General features: G+C 50.4%; 1 protein-coding gene and 1 long non-coding RNA gene across 5 annotated transcripts in view; one reads left to right on the top strand and one right to left on the bottom strand.

Annotated features, from left to right (window-relative positions):
• The window catches only part of Acacb (acetyl-CoA carboxylase beta), a 109,721-nt gene that overhangs the window by 35,021 nt on the left and 54,048 nt on the right, over nucleotides 1-20,652 (bottom strand). For 2 of the 4 annotated variants that reach the window (XM_076922462.1, XM_076922464.1), the window contains 15 exons: nucleotides 20,476-20,626; nucleotides 20,274-20,377; nucleotides 18,332-18,413; nucleotides 16,694-16,839; nucleotides 15,637-15,787; nucleotides 13,133-13,267; nucleotides 10,129-10,275; nucleotides 9,113-9,301; nucleotides 8,388-8,450; nucleotides 7,042-7,142; nucleotides 6,098-6,186; nucleotides 5,724-5,848; nucleotides 1,083-1,196; nucleotides 881-994; nucleotides 218-307 (listed from right to left, as the gene is read on the bottom strand). In XM_076922462.1, the coding sequence (XP_076778577.1) occupies nucleotides 218-307; nucleotides 881-994; nucleotides 1,083-1,196; nucleotides 5,724-5,848; nucleotides 6,098-6,186; nucleotides 7,042-7,142; nucleotides 8,388-8,450; nucleotides 9,113-9,301; nucleotides 10,129-10,275; nucleotides 13,133-13,267; nucleotides 15,637-15,787; nucleotides 16,694-16,839; nucleotides 18,332-18,413; nucleotides 20,274-20,377; nucleotides 20,476-20,626 (1,801 nt within the window). The remainder of the gene's footprint in view (nucleotides 1-217; nucleotides 308-880; nucleotides 995-1,082; nucleotides 1,197-5,723; nucleotides 5,849-6,097; nucleotides 6,187-7,041; nucleotides 7,143-8,387; nucleotides 8,451-9,112; nucleotides 9,302-10,128; nucleotides 10,276-13,132; nucleotides 13,268-15,636; nucleotides 15,788-16,693; nucleotides 16,840-18,331; nucleotides 18,414-20,273; nucleotides 20,378-20,475; nucleotides 20,627-20,652) is intronic. The other 2 variants (XM_076922463.1, XM_076922465.1) reach the window with 1 other exon arrangement.
• Nucleotides 10,315-13,146, top strand: LOC143437590 (uncharacterized). Its single transcript, XR_013106977.1, has 3 exons — nucleotides 10,315-10,754; nucleotides 11,247-11,345; nucleotides 13,047-13,146. It is a non-coding gene; the product is annotated as an uncharacterized LOC143437590 (long non-coding RNA).

Here is a 20,652-nt window from a genome sequence, read left to right as displayed (position 1 = left end):
CAAGAAAACCAATAAAGTGTGAATCCTGGCTCTGCCCCTGTCTGTGTGGCCCTGAGAAAGTTGCCTCACATCTCTGAGCTCAGTTTATCCACTGTGAGAAGAGAACAGAAACCCCCTCCTTAGAGAGGAAAGGTCACATTTGCAAGGCACACAACATAGGGTCATAGGGTCCGGGCATGCAGGTGGGCGGGCAGCAGATGCTCAGTGATTCTCTTACCTCCAGGGACGCCATACAGACGACCTTGTTAGCATGATAGAAGAAAGTGGGCAGAACGTCGAATATGGTCGTTTCTGAAAGTATTAATTTCTATGGGAAGCAAGAGGGGCCAAAAAGCAAAAGGAACATGAGTAGGCACGACCCAGAAGCTGGAGGATGGGCAGGGGTTGTGGGGGAGGCACTGTTACAGTCAATGTCTCTGATACAGGGACTCCTTTGCAGAGAGCCTTGGGAGGTTGGACAATGAAGGTATGGAGGGTCACTGTGCCCAGGGCAGGGTCCCAGTTTCAAATGCTGATGGGTGCCTATTAGTTTATGATAATCTAGGACCCTGGAAAGACAAAGTTAGTGCCAGCCCCACCCAACCCCTATTCTAGTTCCCCACCCCTATCCCAACTCCCTTAGCCCAGATCCCCCATCCCCATTGCAAAGGCTGACACTTCCTGTTATGTTCTAGAAAAATACCATTAACGTTAACCCTGTACTGGCCAGGAAAGCCTCATCCTGTTACCCTGTACATTCTACAAACAGATTTCCGCACCCGCGACTCCCAGAGCCCGCTGATGTTCCCTGGGACCGTCCTAAGCCACTCTGAACTGGATGCCACTAAATTGGGGGCTCCTTGAGGGTAAGAAAAACCCATGGTCTGTCCCCGAGGCTCACCTTGAGGTTTTCTGGGCAGAACTGGTGGCCATACATGTCGATGGCGGACAGAAAGATGGACTCCACCTGGTTGTGCCGTAGCTCATAAGAAGGGAGGTGAGAGGCAATCAGGACCTGCAAACAGGAGGGAGGGAGGACAGGGATGACAGGAGCTGGGAGGAGGGAGAGCCACAGACACCGGGCCCCATGCTCTGAGACAGACCTGTCTGGCTCTGAGAGCCACCTTGCAGTGCTCGCTCCTGCTCAGCTGTGTGAGCTCGTTGAGGATGGCGGTCAGTTCATCGGACAGGGTGGGGTCTGGGCCACACAGCTCATCCTTCAGGGACAGCAACAGAACCCAAGTTGACTTTGCTCAGCCCAAGGGGCCAGCACTTGGCTGGTCAGGGAGGTGGGGGGTAGGTAAGGTGATCGGGTGGGGGGGGAAGAGGGGGACGGTGATGGGGTAAGTGGGGGTGGAGGAGAGTCTAGCCTCAACTCTCTAAACACATCTAGCTAGATTTTTTTTTAAAAGCCCTTAGCTGGGCAGTGGTGGTGCACACCTTTAATCCCAGCACTCAGGAAGCAGAGGCAGGTCTCTGTGAGTTCAAGACCAGCCTGGTCTACGTAGAGAAACCCTATCTTGAAAGAAAAACTCTTGTCTCTTTTTACTGTAGGTTCACTTTATTCATTCGCTGACTTGTGCACCCCACATATGCCCTCACGCCCGATGTGCCGGGTAATATATGCGTGTGGATGAGCACACACATGTGCACACGTGTGTGGAAACAGGACCAGACCACCCCGGAAGTCTTCCTCCTTTGCGCCCCACATTATTTTCTGAGCCAGGGTCTCTCCTGAACCTGGACTCAGGAACTCACTGATCTGACTGCTCTAGGCTGCTGGCCTTGGGGATCCCTTATCTCCAGCTCTGGAGTTCTGGGATCACAAGTTGGCTACCGTACCCGGTAGCTTTTTAAGTGGAATTCGGGGGATCCAAACTCTGGTCCTCAACGTGTGCAACAGGTGCTCTATCCACTGAGCCACCTCCTGACCCAGGCAAGCATTTGCTCTGCTGAGTGAGGAGCTAGTCTGCTGCAGGCGGTGCTGTGTGCATGGGTGCATGAGGTTCAGACCAGGCTGTGTGCACAGGGTACAGACGGGGCTGTGTGCACAGGGCCCCTGTGTTTCCTTTTGTGTCTTCACTGTAAGAGGGGCTTGGGGACAGCTCAGAGAAGGGGCTCCCTAAACATCCACTGGAGACAGATCTGTGATGGGAGGAAGCTGTGGCTGCTGAGCCACTGCCATCCACCACCCAGAAGAGCCTGCGCCATCCTCTAAGACAACCTGCCACCTATAGAGTGGCCCTCCCTATAGAGACTAAGTCACTCCTCATCTACACACATGCACTGTCCCAATTTTGAAAGCCTTTGCTGCTTTCCTATTTAACAGGCTGTCACCCTCTCCCTCTCAAGTCCTAACAGGATCAGAAAGCTACAGCATTGCTCACACCGTGCCATCCCTCTGGCTGTAAGGAGCACACAGAGGCCGGGGCTGTCCGGCAGCTAGGCTAAGGGGTCCACCATTCAAAGAGTACTCAAGTATAGGGCTGGAGAGCTGGCTCAGCTGCAGAGAACTTTACTGTTTACTGCTCTTGCATCAGTCCTGAGTTAGGTTCCTAGTATCCATATCAGCGAGCTCACAATCACCTGCGGCTCCAACCCCAGGGGGTCCGATGCCCTCCTTTTGACCTCTGTGGACACCTGCATTCAAGTGTGCATGCACACGTGTGCATTAGAACACCAGGTTAGCACCCCCTCACATACAAAAGCTCACAATATTTTTTTTTCCTTTCCAGGAAGCAGCTGTGTGGGAAGCCATGGCAAGGCCTTACTCTTGGCAAACACTCACCCTTGGCTCTCCTATCTACTATTCTTCTTTCTGCTTACCTTCCATGATTCACTTGTCAGTTCTCAGAACTTCAAACAAGGCCTCATAGCAACCCACCTTAGTAACCCTTCCTCCTGATCTCTAGATTTAGACAACATCCTGCTAGATAGATGTTTGCAGAACCCCTGGTAACGGCAAGGCTTTGTGAGAATAACTTAGTTAGACCCCACAGATGCAGCTTCCTCCACCTGCAAAGCCCTCTTTCCTTTCCTACCCCTCCCCATATCCTGTTTTTAGAGTATATAACCTGTGTGAACAATAAAAATTTTGCCAGCTTGATCAGACTTCTTGACATGCTGTGCCTTTTTATTTTCTTATGCATCTCAGTCCTCTCCACAGGGTCTAAGGGTCCCACTTGATTGTCCAGCTGGCCTGGACACAGCTGGTCTCGCACAATTCCACTGATGGCACTGTGTTCTATTTTCATTGTCGCTAATGCTCTGTGACAGCTAAAGGACCCTAAGAAACAAGACTGGGGAGGAAGTTCGTTCCAGGGCCACTGCTCCATTGGAAAGTCCCCCACTGCAAGCATCAGCGACGCCTAAGTTAACCAATGACTGCCATCATGGCAGGACCTAGAATCAACTAGGAGACAGAGCCCTGGTCCTGTCTGTGAGGTCATCTCCAGATTAGGTTAACTGAGGTGGGGAGCCCCACACTCAGAATGGGCGACACCATTCCCTATGCTGGGGCCCTGGACTGCTTACAAAGGAGAGAGCTAAGCAGCGGGCATTCAGTTGTGCCTGCTTCCTGTGGCTGCCACGTGCGTCCGCCGGCATGGCCTCTTGCTATGATGAGCTGTACCCTCAAACCAAGAGCCACCGTAAACTCGTTCCTTCTGAAGTGGCCTTTGCCAAGGAAATCACGGATCCAGCTCCCGGGTACCAAAGTGCACGAGGTATGAAGACATCTGTATTTTCTAACTAATAGAATCACAGGCTGTAAGAAACCATGAATCTCATCCATACCACCCCTAGGACCGTGGCTGGGGCAACATGCTCACCCTTCTAAGTAATGGTCCCAGGTACCTGGGCTGGGCCAATTCGCTATTTTCTCCAGGCTGGGTTATCCGACACGGAGAAAAGTCATGCCCAGGAGCGTTAACACACGCACAGGAGCGTTAACACACGCACAGGAGCGTTAACACATGCACAGGAGCGTTAACACACACCCAGGAGCGTTAACACACGCACAGGAGTGTTAACACACATCCAGGAGCGTTAACACACGCACAGGAGCGTTAACACATGCACAGGAGCGTTAACACACACCCAGGAGCGTTAACACACGCACAGGAGTGTTAACACGCATCCAGGAGCATTAACACACGCACAGGAGTGTTAACACACGCACAGGAGCGTTAACACACGCACAGGAGCGTTAACACACGCACAGGAGCATTAACACACGCACAGGAGTGTTAACACACACCCAGGAGCAAATGACATCAGGATAACCCACAGACTAGGTCTATCATCTATCTCACCCAGTAGATCAGGCTGGCCAGGAACTCACTATGTACACCAGGCTGGCTTCACAGACTGTAATTTCCAAGTGTGAGGACTAAAGTCATGCCCACCACACCCAGATCTGGCCTGAACCCAACTTAACGGAAAGAGCATCTCTCTTCCAAATGAGATCCAAGGATAATCTCCACCCTTGGGTAGATTTTCTTAGCAGGGGGTACCCCAAAGACTGGAATCTCTTTGGGCTTAAGCTTCCAGTCCCAGCTACACACCACAGTCATTTGGAAAAACCCTTGCCTCAGAAAAATTTTGAGGGGGCTAGAGAGATGGCTCAGTGGTTAAGAGCACTGACTGCTCTTCCAGAGGTCCGGAGTTCAATTCCCAGCAACCACATGGTGGCTCACAACCATCTGTAATGGGATCCGATGCCCTCTTCTGGTGCATCTGAAGACAGTGACAGTGTACCCACATATGTGAAATAAATAAATCTTTAAAAACAAATAAATAAATTTTGAATAACTACACAAGTAGTAAAGACTCCGGGGCTGACTCCGCCTGGAGTCGCTGCTGGGCTTGACCACTTTGACGTATTTGCTTCTGCCTTTAAAAGCAGATTATGAAGGAAAAAGTCTTCAATCATAAAAGACTGACAACTACCACTTAGGGTAAAAACAAGGGAGAAACCTCACACTTTTCTAAGAAGGAAAAAGGAAAGACCTATGGTGACAACCAGGACCTGGCTGGCCCAGACCAGCAGGTCACACAGAACGCTGTGTCAACAAACACTGAAACCACACTAGCTGCTGAGTGCCCCAAGGCAGGTGGCCACACCTCTCTGCTCTCTGCTAAAGGACGGTGACTACAGTCTTCATCTTGGAGTTGGAGAGAAGTTAGCAGTAATGTAGCACTTCTGTTGCCCCAGCTCTTGGGAATCTAAGCAGAAGGTTCTCTTTAGGTTGATTCATCACCAGCCTGAGTAGGGAGTCCTAACATCAAAATTAATAATGATACTAGTATCAACCACCACAATAATAAATGAATTTTATATATAATTTTTAAAACTAATTAATATTTTTTAAAGCAACCAAGAAATTCTGGTACAGAGTAGGTGCTTTGTGTCACTGCCTATTGTAAGGAATAAAGTTTTATTGTGCAAACACACCATAAACTATGACAATTTAAGGTGGTTTAGGTCAGAGACCGAAACACCAGCAAGGTCTACGTCTTTACTTTCTAGCCCTTTCTAGAAAATAGCTGGGGACATGGCTTCGTAACAGAGAACTTGCCTAACACGTGTAGGACTTGGGTTCCGTGACAGAACTGAGAAGAAGGAGGAGGAGGAGGAGGAGGAGGAGGAGGAGGAGGAGGAGGAGGAGGAGGAGGAGGAGGAGGAGGAGGAGGAGGAGGAGACAAGCCCCTGCTCCACCCGGGGGGGTGGGCCCCCATCTTACTATCAGCATGGTCACCAGCTGGTTCTTCTTGGCCACCTGGGAGTGTGAGAAGATGCAGTCCAGCACCTGGGTCATGTCCGGCTTGAACTGCTCCCTCAAGTTGATCACGCACTTGTCATAGTGGGCTGTGGGGGAGACAGGAGACCCAAAAGGCTGAGGCCAGGACACCTCCCTCCCCGCTTGCCCTGCCCAGAGCTTGTGGCACCTCCCTCCTCGCTTGCCCCGCCCAGAGCCTGTGGCACCTCCCTCCTTGCTTGCCACGCCCAGAGCCTGTGGCACCTCCCTCCTCGCTTGCCACGCCCAGAGCTTGTGGCTCCTCCCCCTCGCCCCACCCAGAGCCTGTGGGTGACACCAGTCCGGATGGCATCTCTTGCCTTGCTGGAAATGATGTTCCACGTTCAGATATCTCCTCAGGAGGTCCAGCACCACAGCCTTCATGTAGCCACGGGTCCCGCTGCGGTATCTGAGGAACCAAAAGCAGCCCTGTCGCCATGCCTACCATAGGAATGGAGGTCCACGCTTGCAAGAGCACTCTTCCTATAAGGACTATGAGCTGGAGGGAGGCCTGAACTATACAGGGAGACCCTTCCTCAGAGAAACCAAGGGCTGGGATGTAGCTCAGTGGTAGAGCACTTCCTAGCATGTGCGAAGCCCTGGTTGCAAGCAACATTACAAGGGAGGAAGAGGAAGAGGCGGAAGGGGAAGAGAGAGAGTATAAAGGAGAGAAATAAAAGGAAGGGGAAGAAAAGGAAAGGGAAAAGGGGAGGAGGTGGGAGGGGGAGGGAGGAGGTTGGGAGGAAGGGAGGGGAGAAGGAGAGTGGGAGGAAGGGAGGGGAGGAGGAGGAGGAGTTGTAGAGCATCTGGAATACAATCCAAATTCTCAAGTCAAAGGAGCTGTGACTTCCATCAAACCATGGTCCAGCCTGGGCTAGTGCCCCGAACTTATTAGCCCCTACATAGCACCTGCTCAGGCCCAGAGCGAAGGGAAACCCTTAAGAGTTGAGCTACTCAAAGAGGAAACATGATTTGTAGCAGATTTTAGCAACAAAACAAAACCTTCCGATTAGCTCTACAACACACAAAAAAGCTGTTTTCAAAAGTCAAATTTGAAGACATTTGCCAAAACACTTTTTGCATATTTCCCTTCCTTTTGAAACAAGTGTCCCATGTTATCCTTCCATGTTTTTTCTCTCTTCTGTAATCTTTCTAAACACAGGAGATGTGTTCCCCTTCTGTTTCCCGCTCTCTGTGCTGGGGCGTTGAAGCCAGGGCTTCCTATATGCTACTCGGGCCCCCAGAGGGCTTGGGATGCACTTGCCTCTGGATCAGTTGCACGATGCTCTGTGTGTTCATGAAGAAGACCTCTCGGTCCGCCTTGCGCTGCAGGGTGGCGGCGTGGCAGTCCAAGATGGTGGCTATCTGGATGAGAACACAAAACAGGTCAGGCCACTGCAACCTCATGATCCAGTCACTACAGGGTAGCATTATGAGGGGACCCACCATGGGTTCCCAGGGAGGTCCCAGACTGGTTGTCCTCAAAGACCCAAGCCACCTGGCCTCTGCGTAACATCCCTATTCACCCTTTTCAATGTCTCCCTGGGGACCCAGGGGCCCAAAATGACAACAGTCTCACAAAGATGTGATCGAGCTGTATGATGGTTTGATCCACACCCCAGACAGGACCCAGAAGAGGACGAAGTGTCAGGCAACCGTGTGAGTCAGGAGGGGAGGGGTCAGAGTTCCTGTGATTGGTATGCCTGTTTTTTAAAATTACTGTGGGGTGTGTGCGCATATGTGTATGTGCATATGTGTGTGTATGTGTGTGACTGTGTGTATGTGTATGCGTGTGTGCATATATGTGTGACTGTGTATGAGTGTGAGTGATGAGTGTGTGTATGTGTGTGTATGTATGTGTGTATATGTGCGTGTGTGTATGTGCGTATGTGTGTGTGACTTATGTGTGTGTGCATGTGCGTGTGTACATGTGTGTATGTGCATGTGTGTATGTGTGTGACTGTGTCTGTGTGACTATGTGTGAGTGTGTATACGTGTGTATGTATGTGTGTGTGACCGTGTATGAGTGTGAGTGTGCGTGTGTGTATGTATGCGCGTATGTGTGTGCGTGTGCACACACGTGTGATATATATGAGGATACATGCACCACTGTACATGTGGCGGTCAGAGGATCACTTCCTGGAATCGGCTCTACCCTGACATGGGTTCTGAGTTTCCAACCCAGGCCCCTGGACTTGCTTGGCAAGCACCTCTACCTGCTGAGCCGGCTCAAGGCATCCCCCTCCCCCAAGAATGGATTTTTAAAGAAAATTAAAACTTGAGAAATTCCAGAAAAGTTCCAAGCGCATCCCTTTCTCGGTGGGGCCTCATCACCTCTGGCTGGGATACGACTGCCTTCCCCTCCAGCTGTGGTGTATCTGCTGAGTGGGGAGCCTGTCACTCATCCATGCCAGCATCCTTTTTAAGCAGCCAGTCCTCGCCCCTCCCCCGGCCCCTCCCCTGGCAGCCACTAACGACTTCCTGTCTACACTGATCGCCTGTTCCGGACATTTCCTATGTGTGGCTCCTTGCCCTTAGCATAAGGCTTATCCTGGAGGGAGCATGAGTCAGAACTTCATTCCTCTACATGGCTGAACAATTATTTCCAACCTTCAGGAGCTCGGGATGTAGCTCAGTGGGAGAGTGCTTGCCTAGCGTGCCTGAGGCCCAGCACTGCAAAAAACAAAACAGACAGTTCCCGCCTTTAGAATGGTTGACCTCTGGGAGTGGCCTGACTTAGCTTCTCCAGTGGCGGAGGGAAAATAAACTATATGGGCCAGAGAAAGTGAACAGTTAGTATACTAACAGGATATATAATATATATAGTATATTTATATATAAATTATATATATATATAATTTTTATGTTCTATATATAAATATATATACTTTATATATTTATATATATTTATATAAATATATATATTTATATATATATTTATATATACAAATATATAATATTATATATATATATATATATATATATTTTTTTTTTTTTTTTTTTTTTGATGGTTTCACAGGCTACGGGCTTTTAAACCTGTGACCCAGGGACAAGGTTCTACAGCTAATGACTTGAGCCAGCCTGAGCAGGACAGAGTTAGTTCTATTTGCACCCGTGACTTCCTCGAGCCTGAGTGGTTGGTGGTCGGTGAGAGGACTGGGGTGCACATCAAATGCCTGACCCTTGGGGGAAAATACTGGAGTTCTACAGGAAAGGTTAAAAAGAAACCATGGGCCCACAACACTTGGTGCTAGCCCAGCTTATGAGAGGCCTGACACAAGAATGGGCGTAGGTGTGGTTGGCCAGGGCTGGCTGAAGCTGGCCAGGGCATGCACCTGCTGGCTGGGGAACTGGCAGAGGACCGAGGTGATGTTGCTGGCGTACTGGGCCATCACCCTGCGGACTGCCTTCTCCACAGGGGCCGGGATGCGGCCTGCCACGCTGGTCATGATCTCCTGCAGCTCCAGCAGAGGAAGGGAGGGATGCCGGAGCGTCATCATGAGCTTCTGGACCCAGTCCTTCAGCTGCGGAAAGATAACTGCGTCAGCCACCTGTCTGCCGTGCACACCACCGTTCGAGTGGGTGTCTGCCGTGCGCACCCCTGTTCCCGTGCATCCGCCGTGCGCACTCACCCAACTCGACCCACTCAAGCTATAGCCTTTCATGGAGAAAGGCTCCAGCAGATAGTAGCCACTCATGACTCGTGGAGATCTAACCTAGAGTCTGGGTGCCCCAGTTTTCCCCCACACAGGGAGGGTCCATACCCTCTCTGGGTAACTAGAAAGCCATCATGGTGTGGGAAAACAAATGAGGTCACATGACAAGCTTATGCTGTGGGCCACTTGCTTAGCCCCAAGTAAAATCCAAAGATGTATCCAAAAATCTTTACCCTTTTTTTTTTTCCTTTTTAGTTTATTTTTATTATTTTTAAATTAAATGCATGTGTCTGTGTCTGCGTGTAAGCTGTGCACACGAATGCTGGTGCCCTCCAAGGTCAGAAAAGGGTATTGGATCCTAAGAGCTGGGGTTACAGACACTTGTGAGCTGCCCCACATGGGTGCTGGCATCGCATCAGATGTGGGCACGCTGGAAGAGCACTGCGTGGCTCTCAAGCACTGGACCCCTGAGTGAGCTCGGCTCTCTTCAGCTGCTTTTCCTTTGTTTATTTTTGTTTTTGTTTCAGAGACAGCTGTAGCAAGGGGGTAGGATGATCACTCTCCCCTTCAAGATTGAAATGAAAACAGAGAGGTCATTTGAGTCACCCAAAGCGCCTCAGCTGGTTAAGATGCCTTTCTGTGACAATGGTGCCCCATACAGGGCCCTGTGCACACCCGGTCCTGCAGGCCCTCACCTTCATGCTGAAGAAGGGCTCGGGCAGGCAGTAGCCACTCATGACATTGGTCAGATTATCCAAGACGCTGTGGAACACCTGATGCAGCTTCTCCCCAAGGATGGGCAGAGTCTGCTGGACAGGGAGCTCCCCCGTGAACAGCTGCGCCTGTGGACATGAAAATGTGTCACGGACAGAACAGGGAGCCTGCGAGACATGAGGAAGGATCACAGACAGAACAGAAAGCCTGTGAGACACGAGGACGGGTCACAGATGAGCAAGCCTGTGAGACGTGAAGACAAGTCACAGACAGACCAGGATGCAGCCCACTGGCCTACTCACTTGAAACCTGAGATGTAAGCAAGAGACAACAACAACCGGGAAACCCAAGGTTACTAAAGTTCTAGTCTGGATCCAGGGTTTTCAAATTATCTCTTTTGTGAATGACATAAAATTGGTAACTTGTAGCAGAATATTTCCCCAGCTACATCTTACAATAAACTCGGTAGTTTGGGAGGAGCTGGTGTGGGAGGAGCTAATGTGGGAGAAGAGAAGGAGAGGCAGAGGAGAAGGAAGAGGAGGCTCTAAAAGGAGAGCAGAGATGTAGGAGCCACGGAGAGCTATGCATGGGTCCAGAATAATCCTGGGTAAGGATTTATATCTTAAGGTTAGGTATTGGGTAACAACGCTAATTGTGTGGGCATTTTGTTAATTGAACATTTCCAGATGTATAAAGCCTTTGGATAATAATTAAGCTTTAGAGTCTCATTTCTACTGGGTACCGTGAGAATGGCTGGTATTGTCTGGGGTTCAGCCAGGCTTTGTGGAGACAGCGTGATAGACTGGCAGAGCCATCTCCCACGCTGCCGTCTCATGGGTGCCAGGGCCCAAGCTTCTGGCCGGCCTGAGCTTCGGACAGAGCAGAGCATCGGTGGGAGCACGCTGCCCCTCATGGCCTCAGGCCTTGTCTAGTTGGGAACATGGCGGCCCCATAAGAACAAGCCAGATTGGGCCATGCCATTTTAAATATTATCAATAGTAATTTACACCCCAATTTTAGAGGGAATTAGTTCTATTTTTGTTCTAATTTCTTTTTGATAACGACTATCTCCCTATTTTCTTCTTGGTTTCCTTTGTAGGTTCTGGCCTTGTTCTGCTCTCACCACATCACATCCCTCATGCTCCAGTCTGGAGGACGGACACTGTAGGCCTGCACCACCATGCCTGGCTTCATTAATGTGAGTTAAATGTTTACATTTAATTTAGATTGAAGATTTTAGTTGTGTGGATTGGGAGTGGGGTATGTCCACATACGTGAGGTGCCCCATATGAGGCACTGGTCATGTCTGCCTGACATGAGGGCTGGGAATCAAAACCCAGTTCTTCTACAAGAATAGTGATTGCCCTTAATCAGAGTCACCTCTCCAGGCCTGGGACTTGAACCTATGAACCTAGGGCCTTGCACATGCAATGCATACGCTCTACACTAAGCGAAGTCAGCCAGTGACAGACTGGCTAGTGAGCCTGACTCCCGTCATCCGAGGAACCCAGGAGTGTCGAATCCCTAGGGGAAGATGCAGAGGGATGGCTGCCGGGGCAGGAGGAGGAGGAATAGAAAGTGGGTATCCAGTGAACCCGGGTTTTAGTTTTTTAGTAAGAAGAAGGGTTTTGAACAGTGGTGGTGTTTACTTAACAATGCCGGTTTAGCACCCAGGATGTTCACAATGGAGACAGCGGCAGGACTCATGCAGGGAAGCTCAGTACATGATACCTGACATTCGTGAAACCCTGGGTTCTAGTCCCTAGCATGTGGACACACATGGGCGCGCACACACATCGTGCATGTGTGCACGCACACACACACACTCACACACATAGTGGGGAGAGGAAGAGAGAGGGGTGAAGATAGTAAGTTATGTATCTTTAATTACCATCTTAAAAAACATGGAAATCTGAGTATTCTGTTGTTAACGCATCAGTGGAGGGTCACTGTGACTAATGGTATGGTCACAATAATTAAACATTAATAGTAATTAGCAGTAAGTACTGTTAAATTAATAACAGGGAAACTGGGCACATGGAACATGAGAACCCTTTATAGGATCTCTAATCCTGAGAATCTAAAGCTGCATGAAAGATAAAAATCTGGTTTATATAGTAAACACTAATTGAACAAAATAGTATTTTAAAGGTGACGGTCTCAGATCACTCACAGAACCTGGCATGATTTTATATATATATATGTGTGTGTGTGTGTATATATATATGTGCATGCACACACAGACATATATATACACACATATATATACATACACACACGCACACACACACATATATGTGGACAGTGAGATAGCGCAGCAGATAAATCCTGGCTATACAAGTCTGAACCTGTAGTAGGAGAGAATCAACTCCCCAAAGTTGTCCTTCAATCTCTGCTCACACACCATGGTACACAAACACACACACAATACCACCACCAACAATAACAGTAACAGTTAATAAAATAAAATGTTAAATCCAAGGGCCAGGGTGTAGTTCAATGCCGGAGTACTTGCCAAGTATGATAAAGACCTTGGATTTATCCCCAGCACTGAAAGAAAGCAAAAGTCAGCTTCACAGACAGGGCGAGAAATCTTGTCACTGTGAGAGTGGGCAGGCCATGGCCAAGGCAGGTCCTTCCAGCCAGAGGGAACCGGCTCTAGGGTGGGAGGCATGTGTGGGCTCCCAAAGCCAGGGAGAGGGACAGAGGGAAAACCACAGCCATGATCATGGCTCTGCATGGATCTTGGTCTTTGCTTCAAGCAAGATTACGAGCTGGGAAGGGAATGGAGAAGACAGGGGCAGAGCTGACATGTTCCATCATCACCTGAGCCTAGTGTGTCTGCGAATGACACAGCCCGGACAGAATGGAGAAACTCTGGTCTGTTCTCTCTGAACAGGACGACACGGTGGGACCTTCTGGGCCAGCCAAAGCAGCGAGGACCACGACCCACGCACAGCGTCCCACGTACAGCATCCCACGTACCGCGTGCACTTTTGAAGGGTCATCGAGTTCTAGCCTCGCCACCACGCAGCCAGCCTCCAGTATAACGCCGGGCCGCTTGATGTACTTCACCCGGCCACTCTCCTGCACATTCAGGGTCATGATCATCTTCATCACCTGTTTGCCAGAAACAATAGGTCAGAGTTCCCCAGGGACCGGCACCCAGAGTCACTGAAAGCTTGTGGCTGTGGAGCGGGGGTTGCATTATGGTGACAGCAAAATCTCTGGGTGGCACTCACACACAAGACGAGAAACCTGGCATTTCTCCCAGCCTGCTGTGCACCAGCATGGTCGCCATCCAGACATGGGCTCTGTCTACAAGGCCAGCCAGGGAGCAGGTGTGTGTGCCGCCCATTTCACGGACACAGAAACCGCTTTTCCCTTTTCGATTTGTGGGGCTGGGGGCAGAACCCGGGTGTCATGCATGCTAGAAAAATGGTCTACCGCTGAGCTGCAGCTACAGACCCCTCCTATTTTCAAAGGAAGACCTCCGTCACGTGACTCTAAGGACGCTGACCCCGGCGATTGATAACCTCGTGACACCATAGCCGCCATGCCTGAGCTGTCGTGCGTTTGTGGCAATGCTGGTGTGAATTAGCTGTGGCACTACCGGTCTGCTGAAGTGCAGCACACACTTAACGCTGAGACACAGTAGGTCACGTCATGGCGGCAGCCACTCGCATCCCATGCTTAGAACTCACGTCAACACCTCAAGTGACTGACACCTTCCAGGTCTGTGCAAATATGCTATGCAGTGTCCACGTGACAAAGTTGTCCACGACATATTTGGGACATATTTCTCAGAACGTGTCTGTGATGTTTCCTATATGCTTGACCCAGGGAGTGGGTTGTGGGAGGTGTGGCCTTGTTAGAGTGGGTGTGGCCTTATTTGAGGAGGTGTGGCCTTGTGGGAGAGGTGTGGCCTTACTGGAGTGGGTGTGGCCTTGAAGGGGTGTGGCCTTATTGGAATGGGTGTGACCTTGTTGAAATAGGTGTGTCGCTCTGGGTGTGGGCTTTAAGACCCTCATCCTAGCTGCCTGGAAGCCAGTCTTCAGATGAAGATGTAGAACTCTCAGCTCCTCCTGCACCCTGCCTGCCTGGATGCTGCCATGCTCCCACCTTGGTGATAATGGACTGAACCTCTGAACCTGTAAGCCAGCCCCAATTAAATTATGTCCTTCTAAGAGTTGCCTTGGTCATGGTGTCTGTTCACAGCAGTAAAACCTTAACTAAGACCACGACCCATTGCTGAACAACACACTGCCCTAGGCCGCCCTCCCCACCGCAGCTGTATAAAGCAGACATGGAACCCATGCCCGTGGTTAAGGGCGTGCTTCAGCCAGTGCTTTGGAAAAGGAAGCTCCTGCCTGAGGTCTGTCCTGCGACTCATTTGCCTGACCCGGTGTCTGAAGATGCCTAAGACATGAGGTTTGTGATCATGGTACCAACTTTGGAGCCACAGGACCAATGCTGCTCCTTGCTCAGCTGTCCCTGTGCCCAAGAACCCCATCCGTCACCTCTGTGAATTCCAAACACTGCCTTTGTCTTTGAGTCTTGGTGTCCCCTCTGTAAAATGGCGGCTAGTCCTCTCCATCATAGAGAATAACTGAGGTGAAGGACCCGGCCTGTGCAGGAAGGCAGCTCTCCATAACAGCCATTCTATTTCCTCACAGCGGAGAGCCAATGCCAGGCTTGAAGCTTGGCTCTGGGTGTTCTCTGGAAGCAAGATCCTCAGCTCGCCCTCCTGGGTCTGATTTCTTCATGCATATAACAGGAATCACATGTGTCCCCGCCTCAGGAACTTGCTGATGTTATAAACAACGGGGCTGGGGTGTAGCTCAGTGCTATTACACTTGCCTGGCATGCTTTAGGTCTTAGGGTCCATTATCAGCACAGTAATGTAATATATGTATATACACACACACACACACACACACATATATATACACACATATATGTATACATAGGCGTATATATGTATATATATACATATATGTATATATGCACATATGTGTGTGCGTGCGTTTATTTATTTATTTATTTATTTATTTATTGCGTTTATATCAGCAGCCACTGGATGGTCAGTACTCAGTCTGTGATGGCCTGTGATTTTAATAATTGGCATTATCATTACTAAGCAGGTTTTTTTTGTTGTTGTTGTTGTTGTTTCGTTTTGTTTTTTTGTTTTTTGAGACAAGATTTTTCTGTGTATTCCTGGCTGTCCCAGAACTCATTCTGTAGACCAGGCTTGCCCAGAACTCAAGAGATCCTCCTGGGTGCTTGGACTAAAGGCGTGCGACGCCACCACCTGGCACTAAGCAGTTCTTGCTCCTTCCCAGGAGATGTACACTATCTGAGCTCCTTTAAAAGTATCCTTTGGATATCACAAGTTTGGCTGAACCTCAGAGGCCAAGGAGTGCGCCAAGGCCCATTGGCTGAGGGACGGGGTTTCAGACCCACAGCTCCAGGGCAGGCTCTGCGCTCACCTCCATCTCCGCATAGCTGCTCCCAGCTTCCACGTGGTCTCCGTCTTCCACCGTGTACTGCATCAGCTTCCCAGCCGAGGGGGATCTCAGGACAGTGGGGTCGTTTTCCTTTTCAAACACGCACGTCTTATTGCCGATAGTGATCCGGTAACTACGGGAGGGGGCGGGGATGTGGGTGATGGATGAGGCCCAGCAAGGGCGCCAGACTTTAGGGGAATTTCTCCTTTCCAGGGAAGGCATTTCTGTCACCCTCCGTGAGGCATAAGGGCCTTTATTTCTTCTGGCTGAAACTTGGTTTCTATTACTGACGTAATCCCCCCAGGCCCTGCCACAGGGAAATCGATCCATAAAAAATATCAATCAATTCTATTCAATAACTCTTAATTGATTTTGCGCTCGCGTGCGCACACACACACAAACACACACACACACACACTCGTTCTCTTTGGTGAAGGTCTGGATGGCCTCCTACACCTGGGTCATCCATGTACCACTGTGACTTCAGCATGGTCACGCAAATGGGAACCGGAGGTGTCTGGACCCATCATGCAATGCTCCACGCCTACAACTTGCAGCATCCAGTATCCTCCCACCCATCTTCCTGCCCCTGTGCATCATCTCCTGTAATAGGCTGGAAGCCCAGGAGTGGTGACATCAGTGTCCTCTCATCCCTAGCTGAGCATGCTGCTCACAGTGGCTCACTAACCAGCCGCTGAATCCTGCATCTGTTCCACGCCTACCCTCCAGGGCTGTGGGCCCTGCAGCTCAGACCCAGAGCAGCAGGCACCTCCTCACTTAGCCCGCAGATGACGGAGCTGGTTGCTATGTCCTGTTTGGCTCTAAATCCTCTGGTAAGCATAAAGGCGTTGCCTGGGGTCCCTTACCCTCCAATTCTTGCCAGGTGCATGGATTTCCAGCCGTGCACCCTCTCCAGATGCCCCACAATGAACCGGAGAACCCCAGACCTACACAGAGGTCAGTTTTGCATTCCACCTCCCACAGAAAGATCTGGGCATGCTCCATGCTGCCCGGGGCCATGGCCGACGCCCTCATTCACCTGTCTACCTCTTCCTTCATGTACGTGGTGTAACTGCTGCCATTGTAGGACAGGAGCAGACCCCCGTCGTTCAACCGGTGGGCATCGATCTCGATGTGGCAGCCGTTCATGATGAGGACGAACATGGTCAGGGACTGCCGGGCCACCTACGGGGACAGGCTCAGATCAGAATCCCCATGAGGGGCACCCACGAGCCAGCAGTCTACTCTGGCCCTGGGTGTGGACACAGGCTCCAGGCTGCAGAGACAGGGCCCGTGCATCACTGTGGCTGGTGGGGTACTGCAGCTTGGACGCTGGGTGGGGCATCTTGTGGAGGCTTCATCAGGGACCTGGTCCACTAAAACCGTGTGTGCCTCCGACATCCCAATGCCGAAACCAAGCCTCAAAGGAGATCTTACTCGGAAGCGGGATCGCTGGTTCAGGTACATGCGTCACGAGGGCGGTTACAAGCCTGACAAGCTGAGTTTGATCCCTAGGACCCACGTGGCAGGAAGAGAATCAACTCCTGAAGGCTGCTTTTGACCTACACCCCCCCACACACACACACACACACACGTCATGGCACTCACACACACACACACGCATACACACATGAATAAATAAATTCAATTTAAAACTATTTTTTTCGGTTTTTCAAGACTGGATTTCTCTGTGTAGCCCTGGAACTCCCTCTGTAGACCAGACTGCCCTTTTGAACTCACAGAGATCCACCTGCCTCTGTCTCCCAAGTGTTGGGATTAAAGGCTTGCACCACCACTGCCTGGCTTCAATTTAAATTTGTTTTTGTTTTTGTTTTTTGTTTTTCGAGACAGGGTTTCTCTGTGTAAGCCTGGCTGTCCTGGAACTCAGTCTGTAGACCAGGCTGGCCTCGAACTCAGAAATCTGCCTGCCTCTGCCTCCCAAGTGCTGGGATTAAAGGCGTGCGCCACCACTGCCTAGCAATTTAAAATTTTTAAAGGGACTCCAAAGAGCTCCCTTGCCTTCCTCTATCGCATGAAGATACACAGCAATTTCCCCACTAGAGACCAGGAAATGGCTTCTCAGAAGATACTGAGCCGACCCATGCCATGACCCCAGATGCCCCAACCTCTGCAACCGTGAGCAACGCCTTCCTCTTTTACAAGACTCTGCTCTATGGCATGTTGCTATAAAAACCTGAGTAGAGAGAGACACCTGAACATGGACTGAGGCTTACCAGAGATCTGGGACATTGGAAAGGCGTGTGCAGTAAGCGCTGACCAGGGGTGAGGCATGTGCAGTGAGCGCTGCCCAAGAGGGAGGCATGTGCAGTGAGCTCTGGCCCAGGCTCCACACTTCCATCCCAATGAAATACCAGCCGGAGGCTTACCCTCATGCACGTATCTTCATAACATACACATGTATTACATCACACATACACAAATGGTTTGGGATAAAAGACAGCGAGACGTGGCTTTCAGCATTCTTTGGGTTCCACTCAAAATTCCTCTTCTATACTCAAGACTGTTTAGGATTCAAGGCCGTGGACCGTGGACTCCACGGCGAGTCCTGAGGGACACACTGCTCAGACCCCACTCCACGCCAGGTTCACAGAAGAAATGAAACAAGCTCCCACCGGGCTCAGCACGGCGGGGATTTCTGAGACGCACGGGCCCTTACCTTGAGAACATACTTGACGCCTCCGTAAATCAACTCAACGTCCACAATGTTCAGCAGAGAGTCAGCCGGGAGGACCTGACCCCTGAAGGAAAAGCCGTGCCTGCCATCAGTCCAGGAAGGAGCAGAGATCCCTATAGCACTCTCTTGGGCTCAGTGACACCTTCCATGGCCCTCAAGAGGCTGGAACTCCATGACAGACTGGCTTTGGCCTTTCCTGGACATCAGCAAACCAGATGGAGCCAAGTCTTATTAAAAGTGTGGGACACAGATCCCAGAGAGGAACTGGTACCTACTGAATTGACCCAGGGCGTGACCCTGGATGTCCCGGCCTCCAGAACTGTAAGCCATGTCTTCCGTTGTTTACAAGCCCCTGTTCTGTGGTATTGTGATATAAAAACCTGATTAGACAGAGACACCTGAACAAGGACTATGGCTTAGTGAAGAATGGGTCATTTTAAAACGGGTTCAAACCTTGTTCTGGGAGAGAGCCTGCATGAAAGGTGTGGAGGTATGTGTTTATAAACCAGGAACTGGGGAGGGTGGGGCAGGAGGGTGCAGTAGCTTGGGAAACAAACACAAAACATTTCAACAAAAAAATACATGTGGGATCAGGGCTGGAGAGATGGGTCAGTGGTTGAGAGCACTGGCTGCTCTTCCAGAGGACCCGGCTTTAATTCCCAGCATCCACATGGTGGCTCAGAACTGTCTATAACTCCAGTTCCAGGGGATCCAACACCCTCACATATCCATATATGCAGGTAAAACACCAGTCAATGACATAAAGTAAAATTAAGTAAATCATTAATAAATATGTGTGTATTTATAAATGAGGCAAAAACGTCCAGTCTGTGGCCTGCCACCCTCTAGCGCGTGAGCTGTCTGTCACTCAAAGGTGATAAGTGACCATGCTTTTTGTGGGGACATTTCTGTCTTTCATTTGTCACAACACTTCTCAAGAGAGGGCTATTTGTTCCTATGGCTGGGACACTCGGGGAATGGCCTCCCTTGGCATCTAGTAGGCAAGAGACATACATTCCACTGTTGCCAGGAGCAGCCTGGCTTCTACAGTGAAGGCCTAAAACCAGCCATAGGCCTAAGTCAGCCATACAAGCTTGCTAACACAAAGTCTTGATCTCTGTGGAAAAACACTAACCCTAAAACAAATAGCTATAAGATCTTGTAAACAGCCAGCCTTGGTGGAAATTTACCAGCCTGGATAAATAGTCATAGGCCTTGTGGCTAGGTAGCCTTGGTGGAAGGTGCCAGCTTAGATAAGCACAAATGAATCATAGACAGAGTCACAATGACCTGTTCCCTGCTTCTTCTGTAAACTTTCACCCAGCCAACACTCTGTTCTGGAAGATGTCTGTACTCCCCCTGAGAACACCGACGCTCCTGCGTCATCCCCTTCCCCACATCCTGCCTCTATGTGTATATAACCCCTGTGTGAAAAAAAAATTAAAATGACGGTTTGATCAGCCTATAGACAAGCCATCATCCTGTACATTCTCCTGTTTCCCCCATTTTCTCTTTCAGGTGATCCCCCTGAACCCTGTTCACTGCCCTGCTGGACGTGTCACCCTACAGTGCATAGGACAGTCCTGTCAAACGATGATCCAAGCAGAAACCGCCTGGCTGGCTTCACCCTCCCCACAGGCTCTCCAGAACCATAAGCCTCCCTACACCCACCCGCAGTCTCTCCTGAGCAGTGTGAACAAAGGCCACAGGAGAGGTGTCCCAGCTCGGCGATGACTGACCTGCCTTCAAAGCCCACCACCTAGCATGGTGACACTCAGGAGGCTGAGGCAGGAGGATCAGTTTTGATGGACCACATCATGAGAGTCATCTCCGAACAACAGTAACAACAAAAGCCCCATTCTGCCTTCCAAACACCACACACACACACATCACAGGAGGGGAAAGAAAGAACTGCCCGCCCTACCTCTCCAGGGAGTGCAAGAATTCCGTCATGCAGGTTCTGAACATCGAGTCCGCCACGTTCAAGGCCCCACACACCACCCCCAGCATGATGTCCGGCTTCTCTGCCTAGGAAAGACTCCACATCTCAGTATCTGTGGGAAACGGATCTCCACCACCCCACCCCACCCCACCCCTGGCAGGGAGAGGGAGGCAAAGCCTCTTACCTGCACCCGCTGAGCGATGAGGTGGTCCAGCCACCCTGTGTCGATATCGTTGTTCTGGAAGCTCTCTGTCTCCAGAAGGTTAACGAGATATTCCACAGTGGTCCGGAAGTCACCCCGGATGGACAGTTCCTTCAAAGCCACCACCATGTTCCTGGAGAGACATGAGACTGGTTTCCA

The sequence above is a fragment of the Arvicanthis niloticus genome, chromosome 24 (assembly GCF_011762505.2).
Source record: "Arvicanthis niloticus isolate mArvNil1 chromosome 24, mArvNil1.pat.X, whole genome shotgun sequence".
NCBI classification, from domain to species: Eukaryota; Metazoa; Chordata; class Mammalia; order Rodentia; family Muridae; genus Arvicanthis; species Arvicanthis niloticus.
The sequence above is the reverse complement of the archived record's forward strand: the minus strand, read 5'-3'. Positions and strand labels throughout refer to the sequence as shown.